General features: G+C 32.3%; 2 protein-coding genes and 1 long non-coding RNA gene across 5 annotated transcripts in view; 2 read left to right on the forward strand and 1 right to left on the reverse strand.

The window, feature by feature from the left end:
- Positions 1–6,018: 6,018 nt before the first annotated feature.
- On the forward strand, positions 6,019–10,548 carry LOC107841883. Of its 3 annotated transcripts, XM_047396481.1 has the most exons (5): positions 6,019–6,195; positions 8,126–8,308; positions 9,422–9,505; positions 9,754–9,972; positions 10,047–10,529. In XM_047396481.1, exons 2-5 carry the CDS (start codon positions 8,165–8,167, stop codon positions 10,140–10,142), a joined length of 543 nt encoding a protein of 180 aa, XP_047252437.1. In that variant the 5' UTR covers positions 6,019–6,195; positions 8,126–8,164; the 3' UTR covers positions 10,143–10,529. The 3 variants fall into 3 exon arrangements, 1 of the variants encoding a protein (XP_047252437.1); XR_001665479.2 differs by lacking the exon at positions 8,126–8,308 and having other exon boundaries at positions 10,047–10,548; XR_007044578.1 differs by lacking the exon at positions 6,019–6,195 and having other exon boundaries at positions 6,210–8,308; positions 8,406–9,505.
- A 115-nt stretch (positions 10,549–10,663) lies between these two features.
- Positions 10,664–11,476, reverse strand: LOC124887230. Its single transcript, XR_007044579.1, has 2 exons — positions 11,370–11,476; positions 10,664–11,024 (listed from the first exon to the last, which is right to left on the reverse strand). It is a non-coding gene; the product is annotated as an uncharacterized LOC124887230 (long non-coding RNA).
- A 3,816-nt stretch (positions 11,477–15,292) lies between these two features.
- Positions 15,293–27,789, forward strand: part of LOC107841181 (beta-amyrin synthase-like) — a 41,877-nt gene continuing 29,380 nt past the window's right edge. Inside the window, 2 exon segments of the mRNA XM_047396482.1 lie at positions 15,293–15,348; positions 17,206–17,415. Coding sequence (XP_047252438.1) covers positions 17,215–17,415 — 201 coding nt within the window. The 5' untranslated portion in view covers positions 15,293–15,348; positions 17,206–17,214.

The following is a 27,789-nucleotide window of genomic DNA, read 5'->3' on the forward strand; positions in this document are numbered from 1 at the left end:
TATAGGAATCAAAGACCACAAGAAGTCTAATTACTTCAAGTCTTTCCATGGAGAAAAAAGTCTCATCAAATCTATATCTTCTTTCTGATTGTATCCTTGGACCACTAATCTTTCCTTGTTCCTTGAAACTATTTCATGTTTATCAACCTTATTTCTGTACATCCACATAGTTCCAATTACAGTTTTGTCTTTTGGAGATGGAATTAAGTGCCAAACCCTACTTGTTTCAAACTAGTTAAGTTCCTCTTGCATGGCTATAATCCAATCAGCATCAAAAAGTGCTTCATTCACCTTCTTTGGTTCAATCATAGACAAGAAGGCCTTGAAAGAACACAATCTCTTTAATCCCGATCTAGTGATGATCCCTTATGTGAGATCAGTGAGAACAATTTCAATGGGATAAGATCTTTGGTACTTGTATCCTTTTGGGGCCAATCCTTAAGAGCTACTAGGATCACAACGACTGGTTTGAGTTGGGGTAGCTGGTGGTTCAGTTCTCCCTATCAATGTGCCTCCAAATTCTATTCCCCCTATTGAAGTGCTTCCAGGTTCAGTCCCCCCTGTCGATGGACTAAGTTGTATAGCCTGTTCCTACACCTGTTTTTCATATTCGCTTTCTTCCTACAGTTTAGTCTCAGCACAAGATTCATCAAATACTACATGCACACTTTCCTCAACACAATTTGTTCTATTGCTTAGGACCCTATATGTTTTTCTATGGTGTGAATATCCTAGGAAGATTCCCTTGTCACTTCTAGCATCAAATTTTCTCAAATTATATTTTCTAATATTATGAATGGAACACTTGCAACCAAAAGTTCTAAAGTAAGAAATATTTGGTTTTCTTCCTTTTAGTAATTCATAGAGAGTCTTCTCTAGGATAGGCCTAATTATGCATCTATTAATAATATATGCAGCAGTACTGATTGCCTTAGCCCAAATTTTTTTTGCAAGATTTCCAGCAAGCATAATTGTTCTAGCCATATCTTCCAAAGTCCTATTTTTCCTTTCAAGTTCTCCATTCTGCTGAGGTATTCTAGGAGCAGAGAAATTATGATCTAGACCATTTGTGGAACAAAAATAAAAAACTTGGCATTTTCAAATTCTGTACCATGGTTAGATCTTATGGAAATTAAGAAAATGCCTTGTTTCTTTTCTATTTTCATAATGAATATAGAGAAGGCGTAAAAAAACATATTCTTTGGAATCTAAAAACAATGTTCAGGTAAATCTAAAGTAGTCATAAATAATTACAAAGACATACCTTTTTCCACATCTGCTTTGAACTCTCATTGGTCAACAAAGATCCATATGGATCAGGTCAAGGAACTTGCTAGTGCTAACATGGTTTTTTGGTTTGAAAGAGGATTTTACCTACTTCTCCCTTACACAAGCACTACAAACTTTGTCTTTCTTGAACTTGGTTTTGGGCAAGACCAGCATCATATCCTTGGAATTTAGTTTGTTTAATTATTTTAGACTTGCATGTCTAAGTTTTTTGTGCCAAAAGGGGGGATCATTCTCTATTGCACTTAAACAAGTCAGCCTTATTCTAAGCATGCTCATGATATCAGATTTATACACATTCTTGTATCTTCTTGTAGTAAGAACAACCTCCTTGGTATCCATCATTTTGATCTTAACACCTGCAGAAATGAAGATCACTTTGTTACCTTTATCACACAACTGTGATATGCTAAGCAAGTTGAGCTTTAATCCTCCAAAAGGTGGACATCTTATGTGCCAATCTTTCCAACGCCTTTAATAGTACCCCTTTTACCATCACCAAATGATACTCCCCTTCCAGTTATCTTGGAGAATGAAAGGAATTTTTTTTTATCACTAATCATGTATCTTGATCAAGCACTATCCAAGTACCAGTGCTTCTTACTTCCTTTCACTCTAACCTGTAAAGGAAAATCAAGGGTTAGATTTAGGAAACCGGACAAGCTTGGGTCCTTTCTTATGAGTAAAAGGGAGAATAAGATTTCTTCTAGCCCACCGAGGCAATAAGTTTGTGACCTGTTCCACTGACAAGTTTTTCTTTTCATCCTATTGGTTTGTGCAACCATGGAGTTAGATTTCTTTGCTAGATTTATACCCCTAGATCTACTTTTAGAAGCAACTGTACATTCAGTGGTTAGGTATCTATGATTACCACATATATAACACAAATCCTTAGTAATATTAGAGCTTTCGTAAAACCCCAAACCAGCCCTATCAGTGTGATTTTTTTCACTCAATTGATGGAAAATTCTTGAGAAGTTTGTCCACCTATTTTCCCTTTCAAGATCAAGTTTTTGTTTAGAGACTTCTTGGCTTAAACTGTTCACCTTTTCTTTTTCATCACTACATTCTTGTTTGAACTTAATCAATTCAAGCTCAATCTTTTCTTGTTCCTCACTTTCGACTTTTTCTCCTTTTTCAGAAAAAGTCAGTTTTAAGATTTTAGATTTGAAGAATCAAGTTTTCCAACCTGTTCCTTGAGAGTGCAGTTTTTCTTTTCAATAGTGTTCTTACAAGTTTCTAGATCAATAAAGTCAAACTTTACTTGAAAGACTGTTGAATAATTCATCTCAATTAGAAGTTAATTCTTGGAAATCATTAGTTAAAGCACTCATTAAAGAAACAAGTTTTATTTTTGAAAATAAATATAACTTTTCTTTAAGTTCAAGAACACTCACCTCTCAAGTACCATCTTCTTCTTCCATGTCTGAATCTCCAATGGCCATGAGATCAGTTTCATCAACAACTTCTTCATCTAATTCATCTGAGTCAGATCCCTAAGTAGCTACAATAGCATATTATTCCTTCTTCTTTTTATTATCTTTCTCCTTCAATTCCTTCTCAGCTCTTTCCTTTATCTGTTCGATTTCTTGGATAGGACAATCCCTGATTTGGTGGTTTGTCTTACCACACTTGTAATGTTCAGTAGTATTGTTATTAGAATGCTTTTTTCTACCTATTAATTTCTTATTTTTGAAGAATTTGCTGAATTTCTTATTTATGAATGCGACTTATTCTTCATCTAGTTCAACTTTTTCATCATTCAAGGCCAAGGCTTTCTCAGGAGCTGTTATTTTCTTCTTGACTTCATCAATTTGCATTTCATAAGTCTTCAAATTTTTCACTAGTTCATACAAAGTCATCCTAGTGAGATCCTTGTCTTCCCTAATTGCATTGACTTTAACATAGGCAAGACCCTCAACACCTTTTCTACCTGTTCCTTAGTAGTGATAACCTTCCCCAAAGATGTTAACTCATTTGCTAAAGTTCTAAGTCTTGTCATCATCTCATGAAGAGATTCATTCATCTTTATTTTGAAGGCCTCATATTCAGTAAAAAGTAGAGCAATTTTGAATTTTCTCACTTGAGTGGAGCCCTTATTTGCATTAACCAAAGCATCCCAGATTTGTTTATCAGTGGTGCAGTTGGACACTCTGTTGTACTCAGCTGGACCTAGTCTACACACTAAAATGTTCTTAGCCTTTGCATTCTTTCTTAATGCAATCAAATCCTCAACATAAATTCACTTCTCACCTTCTTGACGTGTTCTCCGTCAACCAGTTTCATTGGGATAATTGGACCATCAGTGATCCTGTCCTACAACTTATAGTCTTCTCCTTGAATAAACATTTTAATTCTAGCTTTCCACTAACTAAAGTAGAACCATCAAAGAGTAGAGGTCAAGTAGTGAATTGACCTTCACTGTGATCAGTGGGTAGTGCGGAATTCATCATAGTGATATTTTCCGAGGAGCTAACCTTATTTAAGACAACCGGCTCTGATACTACTTGTTAGAGTACGAGACCTACTAATTTACTTAGTTTATCCTAACAATTGCTTATCAGTGAAACAGATTGTCTAACGTGTTTCAACAAAATTAAAACAGTAAGTAAATGAGATAGTAAATAATTACTGAAAAACACCCAACTCAAAAAGGTATGAAAAATCACGACCTGTACCTCTATAGGATTTCACTCCAATTTCACTAAAATACTTTGAGCCTCAACAATAGCAATTCACAAGCCTCTTGCAATCTTGAAATTATAAACTTTAGTTTCTACTTCAAATCACACAAACCTCCCAAGGTATATGTTCTCAAGTCTTCAAGTTCCTCAACTTGAAGACAATAACCTAACTTAGTTTATACTTCACTGAGACTAGCATTACATAAATAATACAACTCAAAACCAACCTAATACATAGAATCTAAGACACCTTATCTTCTAAATAATAGGAACAGGTTCAACTATTAGTTTCTTTAAGCTTTGGAACTACCCAGGTAATTTGCCAATTGCCTTTTTCTTTTGTAAGTGCATAAGTGACTATGAGAGTCACTCCCTCTATTTAACAACAACTCTCCAAAGAATCCAAATATTCATTCAGATGATCATTCTTCTATTTTCAGTTGGACTCTTCAACTCATCAGAATTTATTGTTAAGTGAAAGTACTTGTTCAAGTTGATCTCCTTGTCTAAGTAAAACTCCTTATTCAACTCACTTTCTTCTATATTCAAGTGTTGTACTCAAATTCAACTTCGTCTTTATCACAAGTGATATCCATCTTGAATTTATCAGAATTAACTTTTCTTATCCACTCCTGTCTTTCAAGCAATCTTGTCTGGATCTGAACACTAGTGAACCAAATGGGTGGACTAGCTTGAGTAACATGTTTCATTGATTTGGCACTCATCAAAACGTCAATGTTCGAACAAAAAGGTAAAACAAGAATTGGTGGATATATAAAATAGTAGGGAAGAAATAACATCAATACAGAAAAGAAAAATTAAACTATATTGAATTATCTACTAATCTTTAACCTCGACATTCTTCTATCATGGTCCGGTCCTCGATAAACTAGTCATATGTATGTCATGATGTACTGTCTAGCCATCTTTCTCAAATGTTTTTTCCGTATACTTCTGGCTCTTCGAATACCCAAACAATGAGTTAATCCCATGCAAAATAAAGGAACAATGTCATTCAAGGACCAAAAATCTCATTATCACAATTAAATGTGAAATTTGTACACTACTACCGTTCAAACGACAAGCATGATAAATTCAAGTAATGAAATGAAAGGATAAGATGGAAAGAGACCTCCCCTTATCTTCTTGTGCTCAAATGAATGTCATCAGTCCTTTCTTATTGAAAATAAAATTTATTAAATTAAAATAAAAGTTTAAAAAGTCAAGAAAACACAAAAACGGAATTTCATACACTAGAATGACTTAACAATTGAGAAGGGTAAAAAAATTTGACGTATCTACCAAGCAAAAAAACAAACGATTCTTAATTTGAATAAATAGTGACATACATCACTCATTTCTTCCACATAATAATAATTTCTTCTCTTTCAGCCTCCCAAACTTGGTGAGTCTTTTCCGTCTCTCTCTCCATCTTTTTTATAAAACAATTTTTGTGATTACTTCATCTTTACTTTGCGTGAAACATTACTGATAGCTTTACAGACTTTTAGGGCTCATTTGATAGAGCGGAGTGTATGAGAATAAGAGCGGAGTGTATAAGAATAATGGAAATTATAATGTATTAGTAAAGTTTGCATTAATTATGTTTGTATTTTAATTTTAATGCAGTATTTGGTTTGATGTATTGAAAATAATACAAATTACATAATTTTTTTAAAAATAATACTAATTTACAAAAATACCAAATTCTCCTATATAAATATGGTGAAAAAGATTTAGAGGGATAATTGTGTCTTTAACCATATCAAAGCATGCATTAGAATCTTTTGCATTACTATTAGAGAGAAGACATAAATTACCCCCTGAACTTGTTCGGCTTTCTCAAAAAGACACCTAAACTATACTTCCGATCTATTACCCACGAATCTTACTTAAACTGTTGTAAATACACTATTTTGACCATAATTTTCAGCAATCCTCAATTTTAAATAGGCGCGTGTTTGGCACTCTGTATTTAATTAATAATTTAAATTAATTATTGATAAAAGGTCGGGTTTAACCCATTAACCCAATCCAAATCTCATAAAATACCCCCAAAACATCATTCTCTCTCATTTCCCATTTCTCTCACTTGTCCTCAATTTCTCTTTCCTTTTCTTTCGCGTCAGAGACACTAAGCTCACAAATAAAGGAGATTGAAGGACCTTGGGTGGTAGATTTGTTGGGAAAAATATGTATTAAACAATAGTGGAGGATTTTACAGGTTAGGATTTTGTGCATTTAGGTTCTTATGTCTCTAACTTTTGATGACTTTCTCGAAGTTGTATTTTTTTGGGGAAAATATATTTTTAGGAAATAATTTAGTGATATTGATGCAAATATTAACTTATTTAGTTATGCATGTACAACGTGTTTGTTGGATTTTTGTCGATTTTTCGCATATATTGTTATTATTGTTACGGTGTTGTAGTAGCATATGTAGTTGTAACTTAATTCTTTTTGGGTGTGGATCAAGTGAGGGTAGGGTTGGGTGTTGAGGGTGTGGGGTCCACTTGTATTATTTAATATGCAAAAAATAATGCTCTTAAAGTTTCGACTATTGAGTTTTCTCTTTGTTTACTGATTTCAATGTGTTTGTGTGGTTGAATTGTTGCTTTTTCAGAAATCTTTCAATGTCTTTTGATCTTGTAACTTTAAGATGGTATCATAGGGTGAAATAGAATTTGGTCCCCCACCTGAATATATTGGTGGGTCTGTGACTGAGCTTTTCGATAAAGATATTGATATAATGTCCTACTTTGAGTTAAGAGACTACATAAAATATCCAGGATATACAACCTAGTGTGATTTCTTTGTTAAATGAAATGGTTATTTGGTAGAAATTAAATATGATAAAGTTATTTGTGACATTGTTAGCAAGTTAAAAAATAGGGTTGAACTTGAGGTGTATGTTTCACATGGGGTGAGTGAACCAGTTCAAAACCCACTTGAATTAGAGTATGTCCCCAATATAAGTGACAATGGGGTAGGTGAGAAATATTTGAACCCTATATATGAAGGTGATGCTTATAGCCCTAATTTTTAGACTTGTACTTTCAATTTTCCTTCCAACCCTCCTGACAAGCCTCCTCCTTCTAATATACCTTCCAACTCTTTTGACCCTACAGTAGATGAGAATCCAAGCGATGATGATTTAGAGGATAATTCAAATTTAGAAGGGAATAATAGTGGAGACAGTGATGTCCATCAAGAATATATTGATATAAGGGCTAGTAAAATACATTTCAATAGGTCACAAAGAAGAAGTAGAGGACAACAGATGAACAGGTTAATATTGGTGAAAAAGATCCAGATATAGGGTATGATGAGACAAATGTTAGCACTAGGGATAGCCTAGTTGGTAAACCAGGAGGTGATAAACCTTACAACCTAAGTGATGAAGCTCTTAGCTTTGAATTAGATGGTGAAGTAAGTTGGGGAGATGGTGTGGTTGATGAAGTAGTGCAACAACCTATGAGAAAAAAGAACAAAAACAACAGAGTTATTTTTGATGAAACTTGTGAAAAAATTATTTGAGAATTAGGATTGGTTTTTTCAAGTGTAAAGAAATTTAGGCTGGTAGTAACCAGATATGCAATTCAAGAAAAGTTTTAAATTGAAAAGTATGTGAATGAGCCTGACAGAGTTAGAGTGAGATGTTGTAAAGACACTTATCCTTGGTTGTTATGTGCTAGCAAGGATAAGAGCAGTGGAGATTTTATTGTTAAATGATACAATGCTATTCATATTTATTTGAGATCAACTTTTAACTATCTTTGCAACTCAAAGTTTTTGGAAAGTAAGTATAAAGACAGAATTAATCAACAACCAAACATTAGAGTTGTCCAGTTACAGTAGATTATTAGAAAGGAATTGGATATCTATGTTGGTAGGACAACTGTAAGAAGATCTATGTCTAAAGTGCTACAAGAGATTATGGGTGATCACACTAAAGGTGTATGGTAGGAGTTTTTATTACAGGGATGAGATTTTGAGGACTAATCCAGGTAGCACTTATGTTGTCAAGGTTGGAGATGCTGATAAGACTGTAAAATTAATATTTTAGGGTTTTTATGTGTGCTTTCATGATTTAAAGAAATCATTATTTGGAGGTTCAAGAAGGTTGATTGGTTTGGACGGTTGTTTCCTCAAAGGTGTCTGCAAAGGTCAATTGTTGGTGGCTGTTTACAGAGATGAAAATAACCAAATACTGCCTATTACATGGGCAGTTATTGAGGTTGAGAATCAATTTACATGGGGGATTTCTTGAACTGCTGAAGAATGACCTTGATCTTGGAGAAGGTCATCAATTGAGCATCATATCTGATATGCAAAAGGTATGACTCAATTCTTAACAAGTGTTTGCTTTTTTTTTAATAACTGCTAGTATAGCTGGTATTGTTGTAGATTAATATACTTATTTTGATTTGTTAGGGACTGAAAATAGCTGTAATATAGTTGCTGACACTGGTTGAACACAGAAAGTGTGCAAGACATGCTCTTGATAATTGGTCTAAAATCTGAAAAAGGATAGAAAGAAGAAAAGTATTTTGAAAGATTGCAAAATCCACATTTGAAGCAGAACTGAAGGAGAATATAAAATTAATGAAGATGTTGGGGAGGGATTGTTTGGATGATGTTTTATGATATAATTTGGAGACATGATGAAAAAGATACTTTGAAAAGCATTGCAAATATGATGTTGTGAAAAGTAATATGGCAGAGAGTTTTAATGCATGGGTACTTCCTGCAAGGTTCAAAATAATTATCACAATGCTTGAGGAGATTAGGGTGAAGATGATGAAAAAAATTGGTGAGTTGAGACAGCTTTCAAATACTTGGATCACTGATATTCTCTCATGACTTTGAAGATTTTACAAGAAAATATTGTTAAGACAATGCAATGCAATTCATCTTGGAATAGGGAAAGGGGTTTTGAGATTGTTGACAAGGGTTGTACCATACTATTGACATTGTTAATAGGAGTTGCAGTTACAGAGTTTGGCAGCTTAGGGGCATTACTTGTCTTCATAGTGTTACTACCCTTCACCATAAGGGATATGAGCCCATTAATTTTGCGGACACCTGCTATTACAAGCCTCAGTACATATGCCTATTTTATTCAGCCAATGAATAACATGAAAATGTGTTCGACATCAATTAATCCTACTGTAAGCCACTAAAAATTAGAAACCTGCCTGGAAGACCAAGTAAATTTAGAAGAAAAGAGGCTGATGAAAGTAGAAAAAAGTGAAAAACTTAGAAAATGTGGGACTGCAATTACTTGTAGTAAATGTGGTACATAAGGACATAACAAAAGAACATGTCCTACAAGAGATCAATCTGATACAAGTCAATCAGCTACAACATCTTCGTAGGAATAAGTATTTTTATAATCATTATCTAATGTATATTCTATTAAGTACAAGGAATAATCTTTTAAAACACAGGCTGGAGCTTCTAATGGTAGAGGAAGAGGGAGAGAAAGGGGCAGTGGTCCAAGTCATGTAGCTGGAACATCGTATCAGCAAAAGGTATATTTATTTATTTTTCAGGATCATTTTTTTTAAGTATATGTACTAATATCTCAGTAATCAGGCCACCACAAAATTGCTAGTGCTACTAGAGGAAAAGGTAGTGTTTCAGGTGGTTCAAGTGTTTCAAATGTCTCAACTATTTCAAGTCAATTAGAGGAAACTTCTGCACAAACATAGGTCATTTTATGTAATCAAACAATTATTATTTTATTATAATATATCTTGATTTGAGTGTCCATACACAGGTTTCTATAAGTGGTCGAGGAAAGGGTAGTGGGAGAGAAAGAGAAATGAATCAAGAGAGCCAAACTAATTTTGGCATTAAAAGGGGAGTAGGAAGGGGAAAGCCTCCTCAAAGACAAGACTATGAGGACAGTAGTGGAGGATATACAAGACCTTATAAAAGACCAAGGATGGTAGGGATTGGAATATACCAAGCTGAAGATGGCTTTACCCCTCTTAATGTAAGTAGTTTGTAGAATTTTTCTTAACTTACTTATATTTATTGCCTCATAATTTCTGTAATTTATTTGTGTAGCCTGAAATGTTAAGTAGAAGAGTTATTATCACTAGTGCCAAGGTCACAAAGAAGTCTGATATTGTGACTAGTGATATTGGCTACACACTAAGATAAGGATTTAAATGGAAAAGGAAGTCGGCCATTACTAATAGCAAATGTGAAAGAATGAGGGCTGAAAAGATTATTCAAACGAGGTCTGCAGCTGCTGCCAAAACTCAAGGCAAAAATAGTTCAACTAGGAAGATTCATGTGTCATGGAAGTAGGACATCTTGCTGATATGATGTGTATACATTGGTGGAGATTGTTGATATTGTCTCAAACAATTAGTTTTTATATATTTTATTGTTGGTGATGGCATTTTGCTATTACTTTATAGAAATCAAACAATGTTTTGGGTAGTTTGTTTTGTTAGGTACTTTTAAGTATTAAGGTATGTTTTGTTAGGTACCAAACAAAACAAGCTTTGTAGTTTAAATTGAAATAATGAATATGTTGAAATGAAGTCCTCATTTTCTTTCATTGTGGTTGCCTTGTTACTCTATTGACTGTATAATATGTTTTGAATGCTCACAAATGTCATCAATATCACAATATATTGATACAAAATGGATTGCATAGGTCTTACACAATCAAATAAAATTATATCTTGTTAAGCAACAACTATTCCGACAAAAGAAAAGACAAACACTATTTTGTAAAGTAGAACAAGAGAACGACTATGATAATTTCAATTCCACACAACTACATTTGTCATCCGTTCTCTTGGTAATACTTGTCAAAAATAGAAAAAACACCACAAAAATCATGACGATGAGCTTTCAATTACAACATTTGATCTTCTTCTCCTCCTTCCCCACCCATTTCCTATTACTTTCCTAAAATGTCAATGCTTCTTTCAACTCCTTGATTCTCTTCGCCAATCTCAAAATAACTATCTTGGATCATAAATTAGTCTTTTCCGAGTCCCTCCTTCTAAAGAAATTGCATGATTTCTCCTAAAATGGGACATAAACAAATCAATTGAACAGAAACAAGAGAAAAAATAAGAAAAATATGTATAGGACATACACGATAGCGTGGACAAGACCAAAATATTCTAGCTAGGTTTCCCCCAAACAGTAAGTCTCCATGTTTGCATCGCATTTTTATACACAACATGGGATCATTCTCGTCATTACAAATTCGATTCAATATTGCATTTAATATTATAAAACTATTTTCTTCAAAACCTAATCACAAAATTTAACACGAATTCAAAAACATTAAGAAAATTGAGATGAAATTAAAGTTTTTACGGCTGGTGTTTTTTAGAAATTACAAAACAAATGGAAAAATCTTACCTTTTAAGGTTGATTTTGTTGACAAAAGTTTGAGAAGAGACACAAATTTTTCCTTCAAAAATAGCCAACGACTATATTAATGGCAGAAGAGAGAATCGACATTTAAAGTGGAGAAGAAGAAGGGATTTTAAAATTATTTGATAAATAAATTATACATGGTAGCTTTTAATTAGTTATTTAAGTCAAATTTTAACCATTCATGCACCTCCTATGCGTGTCTACACGCAGAGGCAAAATTATGGACAAAATGATGTATTAAGTAAAATTCGTGGGGTAATAGGTTGAAAGTATAATTTAGATGTCTTTTTGAAAAAGTCAGACAAATTCAGGGGCTAATTTATGTCTTTTCTCTTACTAATATCATAAATTTTCATGTATCAATAATACACTTTTTAATACAAAATAAAGTCATTAGTTATACATAGGATAGAAAAGTATAACAAATAAAGTATTAACAATACAGAAAGCTAATGTATGCATTATTTTTGCTAATGCACTTTACCAAATTACCTCTTAGTAGTTTGTTAACAAAAGAATATACATGAAAAATTATTATAATCTACCTACAGGGTAGAACCACCATTATAATCATTTTCTCCGTTTTAAATTAATTTATCTGATTTAACTTGACAGGTATTTTAAGAAAATACAAAAAAATTTGAATTTTTAGGTCTTAAATTAAAGATATGTCTTGGTTTATTATATTTGGATTTAACATAATTCTTTCTGTTATTATTGATTTGTTATAAGAAATTGTGTTAAAATTTTATGCTCATATATAATGTTATTCGTTTTATGTACATGTGCAATGCACGTAGGTTAAACTAGTAACCTGTTGAAAATGGTGGGAAAATACCCTCCATCCACCTTTTGACTCTATTTTGTCCTTCACATCCACCTTTGGGCTCAAAAATGCCCTTCACATTTTACCTTCGAACTCCAGAATGTTGTTCACATCTACCTTTGGGCTCCAAAATGTCATTTATTTAACAATCTCAATATTAAATAAATAAAAAATATTTTATTAATGAAGTGACACATTTTCATTGATTCACGTTTTATTATTTAAAAAAATTTAAAAATTCTAACACACAACACCTACCTCATATATACCCAGTGATCAATACTCATATATTAATGTTTTAGTAATTTTTATTGTGAAATCATGTCAAAGTGTGCATCTTTCTTTTATGTATGACTATATGTGTCTGGTATTCTTTCGAAGGATTGCACCATAAGTTACTTTCTTACTTTAGAGTTTGTGAATCAAGTCAAAATTTGCTTATTGATCTCTGCTTGAGTGGTAAATTACCATGCCTTATTTAATGCGTGGAAGGTGACTTGAGATTTACTGAACCTTATGACCAAATTTCATGACAAATTACTTTGATACATTTAGATACAAACTAATAATACCACGACTACTTTTGTTATAATAGCGTTTACAACACATTTCAGCAGGTGAGTGTTGTTGTATTCAGTGTTATTGATATCACTTTAGAGAAAATTATCTAGAATTCAAAAATTACTGAAGACATACAAAATCATCTACTGGTCTACTACAATTAACTTCTAACTCCCCTTTAATTTACATGCACTATAGCATTGTAGTTCACCAAGAAAAGCATTATTTCTTTTGTAGGCTTCAAAAGATTTCTAAAATTGATTCTCCCATATCTAGGATCTCAACTTGTAAAAAACATTTGGTGAGCGTTGTTCTGTTCTAAGAACCACGGCATGTTCGATGAGTGTACAACAAGTTTTTAGCTGCTCATCATATGAATTTCAACCCACAAAAAGTACTAGATCATGAATTTCAAAACAAGACATTCTGAGTAAGAATTTTTAAACTTTTTTAATTATTAAATGCAGACTAACGGGAAGGTGCCACTTCATTAATATAATGAAATATTTTTTATTTATTTTATATTCAAAATGTTACATAAAGGATATTTTGGAGCCCAAAGGTAGATGTGAAGGATATTTTGGAGTCCAAAGATGGATGTGAAAAGTATCATAGAACCAAAAAATGGAAGGAAGACATTTTTACACCATTTTCAATAGGAGGAGGATATTTTAGACCCTTTTCCGTAAAATAATAGGAGAATAATAATAACAATATTAACAAGAGAAACTAGACAATACTCTTTACCTACTAACATTCTATCCTAATCTTTAACCTTAATAATTTTTTATCTAAGATCTTATCCTCGGTAAATTAGTCGTATATTTGTCATGTACTATCTAACCACCTTTCTCAAATAGTTTTTTGATATCCCTCTATTTCTTTTAATACCCAAACAATGAGTTAATTCCAAGCAAAACAAAGGGACCAGAAATCTCATTATCACAATTAAACTTGAAGTGTGACCACTTCAATCTTTCAAATATCAAACATGATGAATTCAGGTAATGAACGGAGAACATGGAAAAGGACCTTTGTGCCCAAAAATTCCTTATATTTTATAAAATTACCTCTTCCTATCTTGTGCTCAAATGAATGTCACTATTTCTTTTTTTTTTTTTTAAATAAAATAAAATAGTACTTTCCCTGTTTTAAAATAATTGATGTTTGTTGATTTGACACACTCATTAAGAAAAATATTTATTAGTATCTTATTTTACTAAATTAATCTTATTAATTATACATTAAAATTGTCAATCTGAGTATATACATTTTATGTAGTCATTTAATGATAGGGATAAAATTGAAAAAAACATAATAAAATTCTCTTGATTTCATAAATAAGACAATTAAATTAAAATAAATATTTTTAGTAATAGCACCAACTATTTTAATACGAAAATAATATATCTTAAAAACACAACTTTTTTTGTAATTTTTCAATCTTAACAAATAACATTTACTAAACTAAAATAAAAGCTTAAAAAATCAAAATTACACTTAAAGAGGAATTTCAAGAACTTAAATGATGTAAAATTTGAGGAAGGTCAAAATTACATGAAGCGTCTACTATCTACAAAGAAAAAAACAAACAACTCTGATAGTTTTTCAAAATTACTTATTTTTTCTTAAAAGTGTTTATTTTAAAAAAGAGAAAATACTCTATTACCACCTTGAACTATACGCGAAAAGACTGAGACACACCGAACTTTAGGAGGGTCCTATTACTCCTGGACGAATTAAAATCGTATTTTTGACAACTTTAGTGTCTACGTGGCATATACATGGCACATACGTGATACATACATGACACAACACACTGAAGGATCCACGTAGGCACACATATGTGCCACGTAGGCACTAAGCTTGTCAAAAATACGATTTTAATTAGTTCAGGGGTAATAGGACCCTCCTAAAGTTCGGGTGTGTCTCAACCTTTTCGCGTATATTTCAAGGTGGTAATAGAGCATTTTTTCTTTAAAAAATAAAGGTGTTTGATCAAGATTTTGGGAGAAAATAAATATTTCTGGCGAGTAGCAGAAACAATTTTTCTTAAGCTAAAAAAAGTAGCTTCTCAAAAGCATTTTTTAGAAAAACACTTTTGAGGAAAATATACTTAAAACACTTTTAAAAGTTTGGTCAAATATTAATTATTGCTCAAAAGTTCTTTGTTAAGGTTACTGTTCAAACACAATCTTTTCTTATTAAAATTAATTTTCTGAAAAACTCTTCTAAAAATAAGCTAATTTTAGAAGTTTGGCCAAACAAGCTATTAATTGTACTCCACCCTTTCATCTTTCTATCAACTATATTAAAATAGAGATTTGATAATACTTGTTCAGTTTGAAAGATCAATAAATAATTTATTACTTTGTGTCTGTTTTACCCATACTAATTCATTATACTCAAAGAGTGATATAATAAAATTACTTTTAATATTATTAATTACTCTTTTTTAAAGTGTGTGATAATTCAATAGGACAAGTAAATCATATAAGGGAGTATAAATAGTTGCATAGGTCACTCATTTCTTTCACATAATCATAATTCTTTTCTTTCAGCGTACCAAACTTGGTGAGTCTTTTATCTCTCTCTCCATTTTTTTATTAAACAATTTTTGTGATCCCTCCATCAATACATTGCATGAAACATTACTAAGACCTTTAGGGTTCGTTTGGTTTGAAGGCAAATCATACTGAAATTAATTATGTTGGGATAAACTACATTTGGATAAGTTATGATGAGATCAGTTATACTGAAATTATTTCTTATTGAGTATTTGATTTATCATATTCAAAATAGTATGCATTATATAATTTCTAAGAATAAGTTGTTTGTTCACAAAAATATCCTCCACCTTATTTTATTTTTCTTATATTTTCCTTGCAAACTTTATTTGTTCATTCTTAATTTTTTTTTTTAATCTTATTTAGCTTAAATATTTTTGTGTGTGTATTCTCATGATTGTATCGTGCGTTTTTTAAAATAAAACTTTCATCTTAACTTTATTTTAGTAAAAGAGATTTTTTTTTGTCACTTCATTTAAGCACATATCACTGTTATATTGTAAAATATTAAAGTTATCTTTATTTAATTGATATATAAAATTTAAATTTTTAAGTGACAAAAGATTATTTAATTAAAAATATGTAATTAAGTAGCGGAGTCAATATTTTTATAAGAGAAATCAAATTAAAAATAAACATAAGCATTAGGTAAACAAACTCAACGTATAATATATTCAAAAATAAAAATTATATTTATAATATAATTTGTTAATAGAAAAATATGTTATGACAAAAGTAACGAGTAGTGAAGGAAATGGTATTAAAAATTTTGGAAATATATATGAATGCGAAAAAGTGATGTATAAAAGAGTGTTTAAGGAGGGTAGTTTTGTTATTTTACATATTTTATCTTTGTATAAGTTATTCCAGTATTACTATAGGTAGGAATAACTTATCACAGTACTAGCTATTAATGCTGGATAAGTTATCCGGCCTACACTTTTGTAACCAAACAAGGGATTAAGGGGTACGAAAAAGTTATCCCGGTATTATTTTTTCTTATTCCTTACACCAAACGATCCCTTAGAGCCTTTTAATGGTCTGTCGAAAAGGGTATATAGTATATATATAAGAAAAATAATTTTAATCTATACATAAGATCGAGGGTAGAGGCACCATTATAGTTATATATTGACAAAATCTAATAGTTTGGACTTAAATCGCGCTTTGTATTTAAAAATAATTTAATATAATTTATCCATAAAAAAGACAAGAAGTAGAAAAAACAAGTGACACGAAATTCATAAACTAAAATTTATGACTCTTATCTCTATCTACGGGATAATATTTGACGAAGAATATTCAATTGATCACTCTTGATTGTAACTTTGCTATCTCAGCGGCTCAGCCCTTCTATAGTTTGAACTAACCCCTATATTATGTGTGAGAGTCTTATTGATATCACTAAGGGGTCGTTTGGTAGAGTGGATATTAAAAACAATAATACATGCATTAGTTTAGGGTATTAATAGTATCTTATTTGGTATATTTTTTAGCCTATGTATATCTAATATCTGCATTAGTTATACACTCTATTATGTATTGAGAGGTGTATTACTAATACCTCAAAATTTATGACATTAATAATGCAATGGGTTCTAATACATGCATTACAATGATTAAAGACACATTTATCCTTCAAAGTCTTTTCCACATCTTTTCCATCATATTTATGGAGGGTATTTTTGTAAACAAATATTTTTTTAAAGAAATTATGCAATGAATGTTATTTTTAATACACCAAATCAAACACTTAATAACGAAAATGCAAGCATAACTAATACAAGCATAGATAACACAAACATTAATAATACATCATATTTTGTTCCAACACTAAATTTTTATCCTCGTGAGTATAAAATAGAACGTAACAATGTGGAAGTTGAAGATTGCAAAAGGAGAAGATGGTCCATATTTGTATAGCACAAATAACTATGTTGGACGACAAATATGGGAGTTTGACCCAAGTGCTGGAACAATAGAAGAACGGGCTGAGATCGAAGAGGCCCGTCAACAATTCTGGAACAATCGTTATAAAGTCAAGCCTAGTAGCGATCTTCTTTGGAGAATGCAGGTTTACAACTATTTTTATTTCTCTCTCTTTTCTCTTTTCCGTAAGGTAGATTTTTTAATATAGTGATATCAAATATTCATACCAAATACTAGTAAAAAGTTTGTTTCTTCATTTCATTTTAATTTGATAGGATACAAATATAAAAAAATATAGATTTAAATCTTATGGTATTAAATATAAGTTGTGTTTAATGCACCATTATCTTTTGATCTTGTGGCTTCAAAAATGTCACGTGGATGATGAAACTATACATAAATTCAAACCGGGGGAGTATGGAAATAAAAAATATAGGCATAATATATATGCATGGTCTTTAACTTGACATCAGTTCACATCTATGACCTTCAACTTTAGATGTGCATAAGTATGCACTTAAATTTGTATAAAGTTAAATAACGAAACACATGCATCCTATGTGACATAATACACGTAGGATGCCATGTAGGAAATGAATTGGCCACGTAGGATACCACATAGGACACGCATGTCTTCTTGTTCAACTTTATATAAATTTAAGTGCCTACTTGTGCACACCCAAAGTTGAAGGACATAGATGAAAGTTGATGCCAAGTTAAAGGGCACATTTATGTATTATGCCAAATATTTAATATTCTTTTTTAACAACTAAAAATTACACAAATATACAACTTATGTTTTCAATATGACAAAAAAATCCAACTCCCTAAACATATTACAAAAATTCCACATATCCACAGAATGCTATATATATGTCGGCTATGTTATGTATATTAATAGGGAGAGAGAGTAAAGTAATTAAAAAAGTGGGAGAAAAAAAAGTGGGAGAGAGCGTAATTACTTTTAAAAGATTGGTATTTATGTTATTTATACTTTTAACAAACTATACGAAATACAAATTGAAAGATATACATTGAAGATTGTGGTGTAACACATATCATATAAGTGTCTGTTTATGCATTGTGTTTTTTTTTTAATTGAGTGAATTTTCGAAAACACCTAAAGTATCCTCGTTTTTTGAGTTTCATACCTAAACTTTAAGTGATGAATTTCCTATCTTATCAAAATACATGTCAACTATCAATTATTATTTTCGCTTTTGACCTAAACAATAGTGATATTTCAGGTAGAAAAAAGAAACAACTGATAATTAAGGTGTATTTTCAAAAATAACTGGTGATAGTATGATGAGGAAATTCACATACTGATAGTTAAGATATGAAACTCCACAGTCAAGATATTTTAAATGTATTTTTAACAATTTTCAATTTTATCTCTTTTATATAATTTTTTTTTGTATATAAGAAATCTCAAAAGGTTCATTTAAAAAAAAAAAAATTATTTTGAAAGCAAACTTGTTTGGATGGATTTGGTTGGGATCAGTGTTTTAAAAGGCGGATTCGTAAGGTTGGGTATATTACTTAGCGCGAAGCGCAAAACCGGCCTTTGGATAAAGCAAGTGAAGCTTTGGTTTTAGGCCCTCAATTTTTTGGGCCCCATTTTATACCAAAATAACTATTTAGATGATTTTTGTAAAAAAAAAAAAAAAAAAAAGTAGTACAACATTTATTCACTAGAAAGTAAAGATATTATTTAGACTTTGGTTTGACAATAAAATATAACAACAACATAATACATATTCGATCTATTCCCACAAAGTAAGGTCAGGGAAGAATAAAGTATACATAGTCCATATCTGAAGTAGAGAGACTACTTCCGATAGACTCCCGGCTCAGGATAGATAACAAATATAACAAAAAAAACATAAAAGTAAATAACAACAAGGGGTGATATCGCTAGCTAGTAAAGAAAACTAGACACCCACAAAGTAATATTATAAACTTGCTATACGAAATTATAGACATCACTAAAACACCATGAACAAGAGGCTACAAGACACTATAGGCACAGATACAAACAAAACATTCTTCCCTACTATTATGAACGTACTCCTACCTACTAAAACTCTATTCTAATCCGCATCCTCCACACCTTCGTATCAAGGGTCATGTCTTCCGTAAGCTTTAACTGACCCATGTCCTGCCTAATCATCTCCCTCCAATATTTCTTAGGCCTACCTCTACCCTGCCTCAAACTATCCATAGCCAGCCTTTCACACCTCTTAATTAGAGCATCCGCGTCCCTACTCATCACATGTCCGAGCCAACGCAACCTCACTTCTCGCATCTTGTCCTCTACCGAAGTCACTCCCACTTTCTCCCGAACAATCTCATTTCTAACCTTTTCTCTCCTGGTAAGTTCACAAATCCACAACAACGTCCTCATCTCCGCCACCTTCAACTTTTAGATGTGAAAATTCTTAACTGGCCAACTCTCCGCTCCATACAACATAATCGGTTAGACTGTCACTCTGTAGAACTTACCTTTAAGCCTTGGTGACACCTTCTTATCACACAAGACTCCTAAGGAGGCGAGTGTCCATTTCAACCACGTTGCACTAATACGGTACGTGACATCCTCGTCAATCTCACCATTCTCCTGAATCATAGATCCAAGATATTTGAAACTCTCTCTCTTCTGGATGGCCAGAGAATCCTACTACACAACCATGTCATCCTTATTCGACAAATCACTAAACTTACATTTCAAGTACTTCGTCTTAGTCCTGCTCAATCTAAAACCTTTAGACTCAAGGGTCTGTCTCAAAACCTCCAACTTATCATTAATTTCATTGTGAGTCTCATCAATCAATACAACATCATCAAAAAATAACATACACCAAGACACCTCCCATTGAATACGACACGTCAAAACATCCATCACCAAGACAAATTAAAATGGGTTAAGAGTCGATCCCTGGTGCAAACCTGTCAAAACAGGAAAGTGCTCTGAGCCTCCTCTTATCGTCCTCACACGGAGCCTCCTCTTATCGTCCTCACACGAGTCTTCGCACCAACTTTAACTTTTATATATATATATATATATATATATATATATAATGCATCTTTTTAAGAAAGTAAAATAAAATATCGAGCCTCTCATCAAACCTTTGCTTTAGGCCACCAATCGAATTGAGCCGCCACCGAGGAAGAGAGGCATAAGTCCTGAGGTATATATGGGGTGTAAGTCTAAGATGATCTTTAATTTTTTAATTTATAATATAGTAAAATAGTATGATAAAACATGCAGCCAAGGGTGTGTCCTAGTTGCCAATGAAGTGGGTTATGCCTTACATTTTAGGTTCAAATACAACATAGATAAAAAAAACACTAGGTGATTTTTTTCATCTATTCGCTTATGTATTTTTCAAAAAATGTTAAGATATTCACCTTAACAGTGTCTTTAAATCGTATTCCCTCAGTCCCTCTAGTCCTAAATAAATGGACTTTTGAGCTATTTTTCAATGTCCAAAATAAGTGAATTGTTCATTCTTCAAGAGACATGTTGTAAATTTTTTCAATTTTATCTTTCATTTTCTTTTTCTAGGTTATGGTTTCAAGAGATTTAATTGACTTTTATTTTAATGTGCCTGAAATTTTGAGACTAGTTTAATAATATCTAAAAGGATAAACATGAAAAGTAAAATATACAATTTATGTTCTAATTTGTTTTTTGGCATAATACATAAATATGACCCTAAACTTGACACCAAATTATAACTTTGACCTTTAACTATTCAAAACTGCACAAATATGACCTCCGATCCTACGTGGCAAACGCGTGTTCAACACACAAAACTGGACGTGTCCAGCTTAAAATCTAAGGGCATAATACATAAATATGATCCTAAACTTGACACCAAATTATAACTTTGACCTTAAACTTTGACAGTGTACAAATATGACCTTTAACTATTCAAAACTGCACAAATATGACCTTTAAATGACTTTCCACTGTTATTTTTTCATTATTTTTGCCTCAAAGATGAAAATGACATCTAATTTCTTTTGTCATTGCGGAAAAAGAGCAATATTGAAGATTTATTAATTAGGTGGGTCAACCTCATATGAAAAAATCGTGCGGGTATGTATATATATATTATAAACTAAAGGGTGAATTTATATTATATAATATATCTAAATATAATTTATTTAAATATTAAATTAAAGATGAAACTATACTAATAATAAGAACAATTATAGTTTTAATAAAACTTTATTAAATCAATGCTATTAAGGATAGTAGTAGTAGTATATTAAATTAATGTTATTAAAATGTTACTTATTAAATTAACGTTATCAAAACGTTATTAAATTAATGCAGGGACGGACCTACGTGGTTTCCATGAGGTTCACCCGAACCCCCTGGTAAAAATATTACATTGTATATATAAGGTAGAAAATCTATATTTATGTACGTATATTAATGTTGAACCACATGAAGCAAGACAATTGGGGGTTTGGGCCACAAGTGACAAAGAGTTTTAAAATGAGGTGTATGTAACACAAGTCTTAATTATTAGTTGGAGGTGAAAATTACTTTATTATGTATTAAGAAAGTTGTGGAAGTTTTAAAATAACCCACAAGTTTTTAAATTTATACTTTGATCCCAATGTATACCTAAAATAATGGGAAACGGAGGGAAAAAGACATCTTTCTCTCTCTTCTCATCTATTGTTATTTTCTCTCTCTTAGCGATTTTTGTTATTAATTGTGTTTGTTTCTGCTGCTTTATTCATCATCTTCTGCTTCATCTTCTTCTTGTCGACCATTTGTTGTTGTTGTTGTTGTTGTTGGTACAACGCTATTGCTGCGATCTGACCAATTTCTTAGGTCAAATTTTGTTTACTACATCACTTTTCACTTTGGCATTACTTTATAGGTTACTTTGGTAAGTAAAATTATGATTTTTATTCGTATTTGTCATCTGGGTACACTTCTATTTTTTCAACAATAGATAGAACCCCGATTGTGAATCCAGCACAAGTCCCCACAATTTAAACAAATCAATCATCTGGTGCATCAAATGAGTAATCTGTTGCATCAAACTATTTATTTGTTGCATCATCGTATTATCTGTTGCATCAGATGTATTATCTGTTGTATCAGGATGTTTATCTGTTGCACCAGACTAATTATCTGTTGCATCAGAATGTTTATCTGTTGCACCAGACTAATTATCTATTGCAACGAATAATTAATCTGTTTGAAACAACACAAATCAACCCCTGCCACAAACCCAACAGATAAATCTAGCTATTGCTACTGGATTTTAAATTATTTCTTTTTATGTTGAATCATCGAAATGTTTGTTGAGAATATAATAGACAGAATGAAAATTAAATATGGATTAAAACGTCAAAGATCAAACATAATTTATTTATTAAACAAATAAAAATACATATAATAGATTAAAAGAAAAATAATAGTCTAATTATTATTATTATTATCAGCATCATCATTGCCAGCCGGCCAATCTTCAATCGGAAGTAGCAACAAGGCCCTCCTCAGCCTGCGTATCTGGTGGAACATTCTTGATCTAACTCCTCCCAATTCCCATTGCTGATCACGAACTTGATTTTGAAGTTCATTCACGGCGTCTTGCAGAAAAGCAACGTCCCACACTGGGTCAGCCATAATCTTGTCTTCTAGAGTGTAATATGAAAGACGAGATGCAATAAATAAATAGAGTGTGTATTTGAATGAACGATTGAGTAAGGACGAACCTATTTATAGAGGATTAAATTTAAATGAGAGGCAAAAAAGAGCGACTATTCACCTCCATACATTAATTAAATTTTTGATTAAATTAAGAAAATATATATTGTGATACAAGTCATGACTTTTTAGATTATTATTATTAATTAGTCTTTCGAAGAACCGTTTTTATTGAGTTGTGGCAACAAATCCTATATCTGTTGCATTAGATAACACATCTGTGACAACATATATATTATCTGTTGCAACAAATATAAAATATGTTGTATCAGATAACATATCTGTTGCAACATATAATCTAACTGTTCACCTTTATTTATTAATTATATTTTTATTAATGTGAAAAGTAATGAATTAATTAAATTAAGAAATATTGTGATAAGTCATGACTTTTCAGATTATTATTATTAATTAATTCTTTCCAAGAACTGCTTTTATTGAGTTGTGACTCGATATAGGTTGCATCAAATAAATCATCTGTGACAACAGATATATCATCTGTTGCAACCATAGTGAACCTGTTGCATCAGATAATTTAATTGTTGCAACATATAATCTACTTTTTTTTAAAAAAAATAACTATATCACCATATCATTAATCCAAATTTGCTTAATTTTTTATTTTATAAATAAAAAAATGCCTTTTCAAATTCCTTAATAAAATAATAATTATTTTATTATTTAATAAATAATTTAAAAAACAAAAATGGTGAAAAGTCACGATCAGTTATTAAAATTGTGGTTATAAATTGTGTTTATTATTTATTTACGAAACATTTTTCATATTGAATAATTGAAACTCCGAGTCATGTCTTTCTTTTCACCATCTCAATAACAACAATAGCCCTTTTTTATTAATAACCTCCAGGTGCAACATATGATCGATCTGTCATAGCAGGTTAACCTCTAACTGTTGACACAAATTGTTGCTCAATCCCTACCACCAATCGTTGACATGTTGAGAACAAGGAATAAACAGAATGATTATTATTAAATACTAAATAAGAATTAAAAATTCAAAGTCGACAACAAAATGAAATGAATATTCATAGATTTTTGAATCCCTTGGGTAGATTTGATATACAAAAAGAGGACAATAATCTCTAAAATTAAAAACATTACCTAATTATTACTACTACTATTATTATTATTGTCAATCAGACATCTTTCATTCATCTGGCAGCCTTGCTCCAAAGTCAGCCAAATATCTCTCTGGAGTTCATCAATCAAACTTACAAAATATATCCTTTCTGTTAGATAACTTACAAACAACATACTGACAATCTTTTTGCAACAGATGTATATATCTATTTGATTTCTGCAACAAGTTGATCATTGTAGTAACAGATGTCTCCAATTGATTGACAATATAAATAGATGTGTCATCTATTGCAATAAGCTAGTCATTTGTTTATTCAATTTAAGCCATAGATGGGCTAGGAAGAATAAGGTGCGTGCAGATGGATCCACTATCATATGTGTGGGAGTTTAAGTATGTATTACTAATAAGGTTATCGGGACAACACACACAAAGTACAATGTTTTTGTGAATATAATTTTTAACCGATCAGGCCTTGATCATTCAAAAAAGATCCTGCATTGTACCGTTAAGTTTGATAGGTTCAAAATTGATAAGGCTGAGGACCTCATGAAGATGATGTAGATACCATGTTACGAATTACTGACGGTTGGTGCTCGTGTTTAAGTGTGCATTGGACCCTTAGAGGGCCTACAAAGCTTCGCACTGCATCAAACAAGAATGGAAAACCAATATAGTTATTGCCCTGGCCAAAATTTATATGGTTAGGTTGCTCGCTCAGGTTGATGATTATATGCCAGAAGGTGCGGTAAGAGAATGCTTTCGAGGGAAAATGGGTTGTTGATGGAAGACTAAATCATCTGAGAGCTAATTAAAGAAGAGACACAGGGTAGAAATTAACTTCTAATGAATTTGGCTGATGGAATTATCTTAACAGATGCGAAATCTGAATCAAGTGCAAATATAAAAGTGTATCTGGTAATTAATTTCGTCTGTTGTGTGTCTGAAAGAAAGACAATGCAGATGGACACTTTGCTAGGGAGCTGAATGATCGGTATTATCACCTAGGTAGAATATAGGAAAAGACCAACAAAGCAGCCTCACAGGCATCGAGGGTAGAAATGATGTTCAGCAAGTCTAGAAAACTTACGCCAACAACAACTGCAGTGAAAATAAGGAAACTAAGTGAAGGCGGAAATTTCTAAATTTTAAATTTCATCCCATCTTCTTGATTGTGTTTTCGATCAGGTCCACTGCCACTGACCTGATAGGAACCACAAACGAGATTGAAAGACAAATAGAGTATTATTGCTTCCTTAGCAATATGGCTATAATTGATTGTGTTTTCTTGCCTTGACATACTTTCAAAATTCCTTGGAGAAGATCAGATGCTTGCTATAGTATGTGAATCCCAATAATTTTCAAGCTTGCCTCCAGGTTGTTGATTATGTATTTAAGCTGGCCGTTACCGTCTTCAAAGTTGGTAAGGAGTTCCTCGTCTCTTGTGAGCTCGATCAGGAACACTACCTTCAAAGTTGTGGCATTCTAGAAGCCCTTCAGAACACTTTCTCTTCAAAAGTTTTAAAGGATACATGGAGGGTCGCTGTGTTTGTTTTAGGTCAAAATGTGTTGATGCACGTTGAAGATGTGGTCCCAAAAGTTGAACAACACACTTTATCTAGCATTGCTCCATGCATCTTGCTCAACTAATTTGATAAATTAGTAAGCATGGAGTTACGTAGCATGTGATTTAAACCAGATCTACCAAGCCTATCAAACGTTACATAACTCCAAGCTCATTACCCTATCAAAACAATATGTCCGAGTTAGTGCACATAGAAAAAAAGCCCAATCTGTCAGCCTTTCTGCTGATCACTATTCTCCAATATAGATGACAAGATATCTTCTATGCAAAAGTCTATACCATCGCCAGACATGATTTCCTGGGAACATGTCTGGCGACGGTGTAGACTTTTGCATAGTAGATATCTTGTCATCTATATTGGATAAAAGCAATCAGCAGAAAGGCTGAGAGATTGAGCTCGTTCGATTTGTGCACTAACTAGATCATATTTTTTTGATAGAGTAATGAGCTTAGATTTATGTAACATTTGATAGGCTTGGTAGAGCCGGTTTAGATCATACGCTACGTAACTCCATGCTTACTAATTTATCAATTGGTTGAGAAAGATGCATGAAGCAACGCCAGATAAAAGTATGTTGTTCAACTTTTGGGACCATATCTTCAACGTGCATCAAAACATTTTGACCTAAAATAAAAACAGAGACCCTCTATGTATCCTTTAAGGCTTCTGAAGAAAATGTTCTGAAGGGCTTCTAGAATGCCACAACTTTGAAGGTAGTGTTCCTGATCGATCTCATAAGAGAAGAGGAATACTTTACCAACTTCGAAGAGGGCAACGACCAGTTTGAATACAGAATCAACACGCTGGAGGCAAACTTGAAAATTATCGGGATTCACATACTACAACAAGCATCTGATCTTCTCCAAGGAATGTTGAAAGCATGTCAAGGAAAGAAAACACAATCAATTATAACCATATTGCTAAGGAAGCAATGATAATCTATTTGCCTTTCAATCTCGTTTGTGGTTCCGATCAGGTCAACGACAGTGGACCTGATCGGAAACACAAACAAGAAGGCATGGGATGAAATTTAAAATTTAGAAATTTTCCGCCTTCACTTAGATTCCTTATTTTAACTGCAGTTTTTGTTGGCATAAGTTTTCTAGACTTGCTGTACATCATTTCTACCCTCGATGCCCGCGAGGCTTTTTTATTGGTCTTCTCCTATTTTCTATCTAGGTGATAATACCAACCATGCAGCTCCCTAGCAAAGTTTCCATCTGCATTGTTTTTCTTTTAGAGACACAACAAATGAAATTACATTACCAAATACACTTTCATATTTGCACTTGATTCAGATCTCGCATCTGTTAAGATAATTCCACCGGTCGGATTCGTTAGAAGTTACTTTCTACCCTATGTCTCTTCTTCAATTAGCTCTCAGATGATATAGTCTTCCATCAACCACCCATTTTCCTTCGAAAACATTCTCCTACCGCATATTCTGGCATAAAATCATCACCCCGAGCGAGCAACCCAGCGATATAAATTTTGGTCGGGGCAGTAAATATATTGGTTTTTCGTTCTTATTAGATGCAGTTCTAAGCTTTGAAGGCTCTCTAAGGGTCCACTACACCCTAAAAGTTAGTCCAATCGCTACTAAATCTCTTTATGATGACACAAAATTAGATCCCTTCACAATGCTTGACAAATAAACATGAGAAACAACCAACATTAAATCTTAACAGGCTATTAGAACCATATTCATGGTCCCTCAACCTTATTAGTTTGGACCTACCAAACTTAACTATAAAATTGTAGACATCTTGTTTGAACGATCTATGACTAATCAGTAAAAACATCATTCACAAAATCAGTGCACTCTATGTGTGTTTCCACGGTAACATTATCAGTAATACATATATCCCACATATGAAGTGGTTTCATCTACAAGCAGTTTATTCCTCCGATCCCATCTTTACTGTAGCCTCTTGAGATAGTCCGTCAAAAGTTGATCAACTGTCAGTTCCTTATATCTACAAAGAAGAGAAAAAAATTAATGTCACAAAAAGAACATTATCCATCTGTTGCATCAGATGTGGAGTCTGTTGCAACAGATGTGGAGTCTGTTGCAACAGATGGGGAGTCTGTTGC

The sequence above is a fragment of the Capsicum annuum genome, chromosome 9, assembly GCF_002878395.1.
Source record: "Capsicum annuum cultivar UCD-10X-F1 chromosome 9, UCD10Xv1.1, whole genome shotgun sequence".
Classification (NCBI taxonomy): domain Eukaryota; kingdom Viridiplantae; phylum Streptophyta; class Magnoliopsida; order Solanales; family Solanaceae; genus Capsicum; species Capsicum annuum.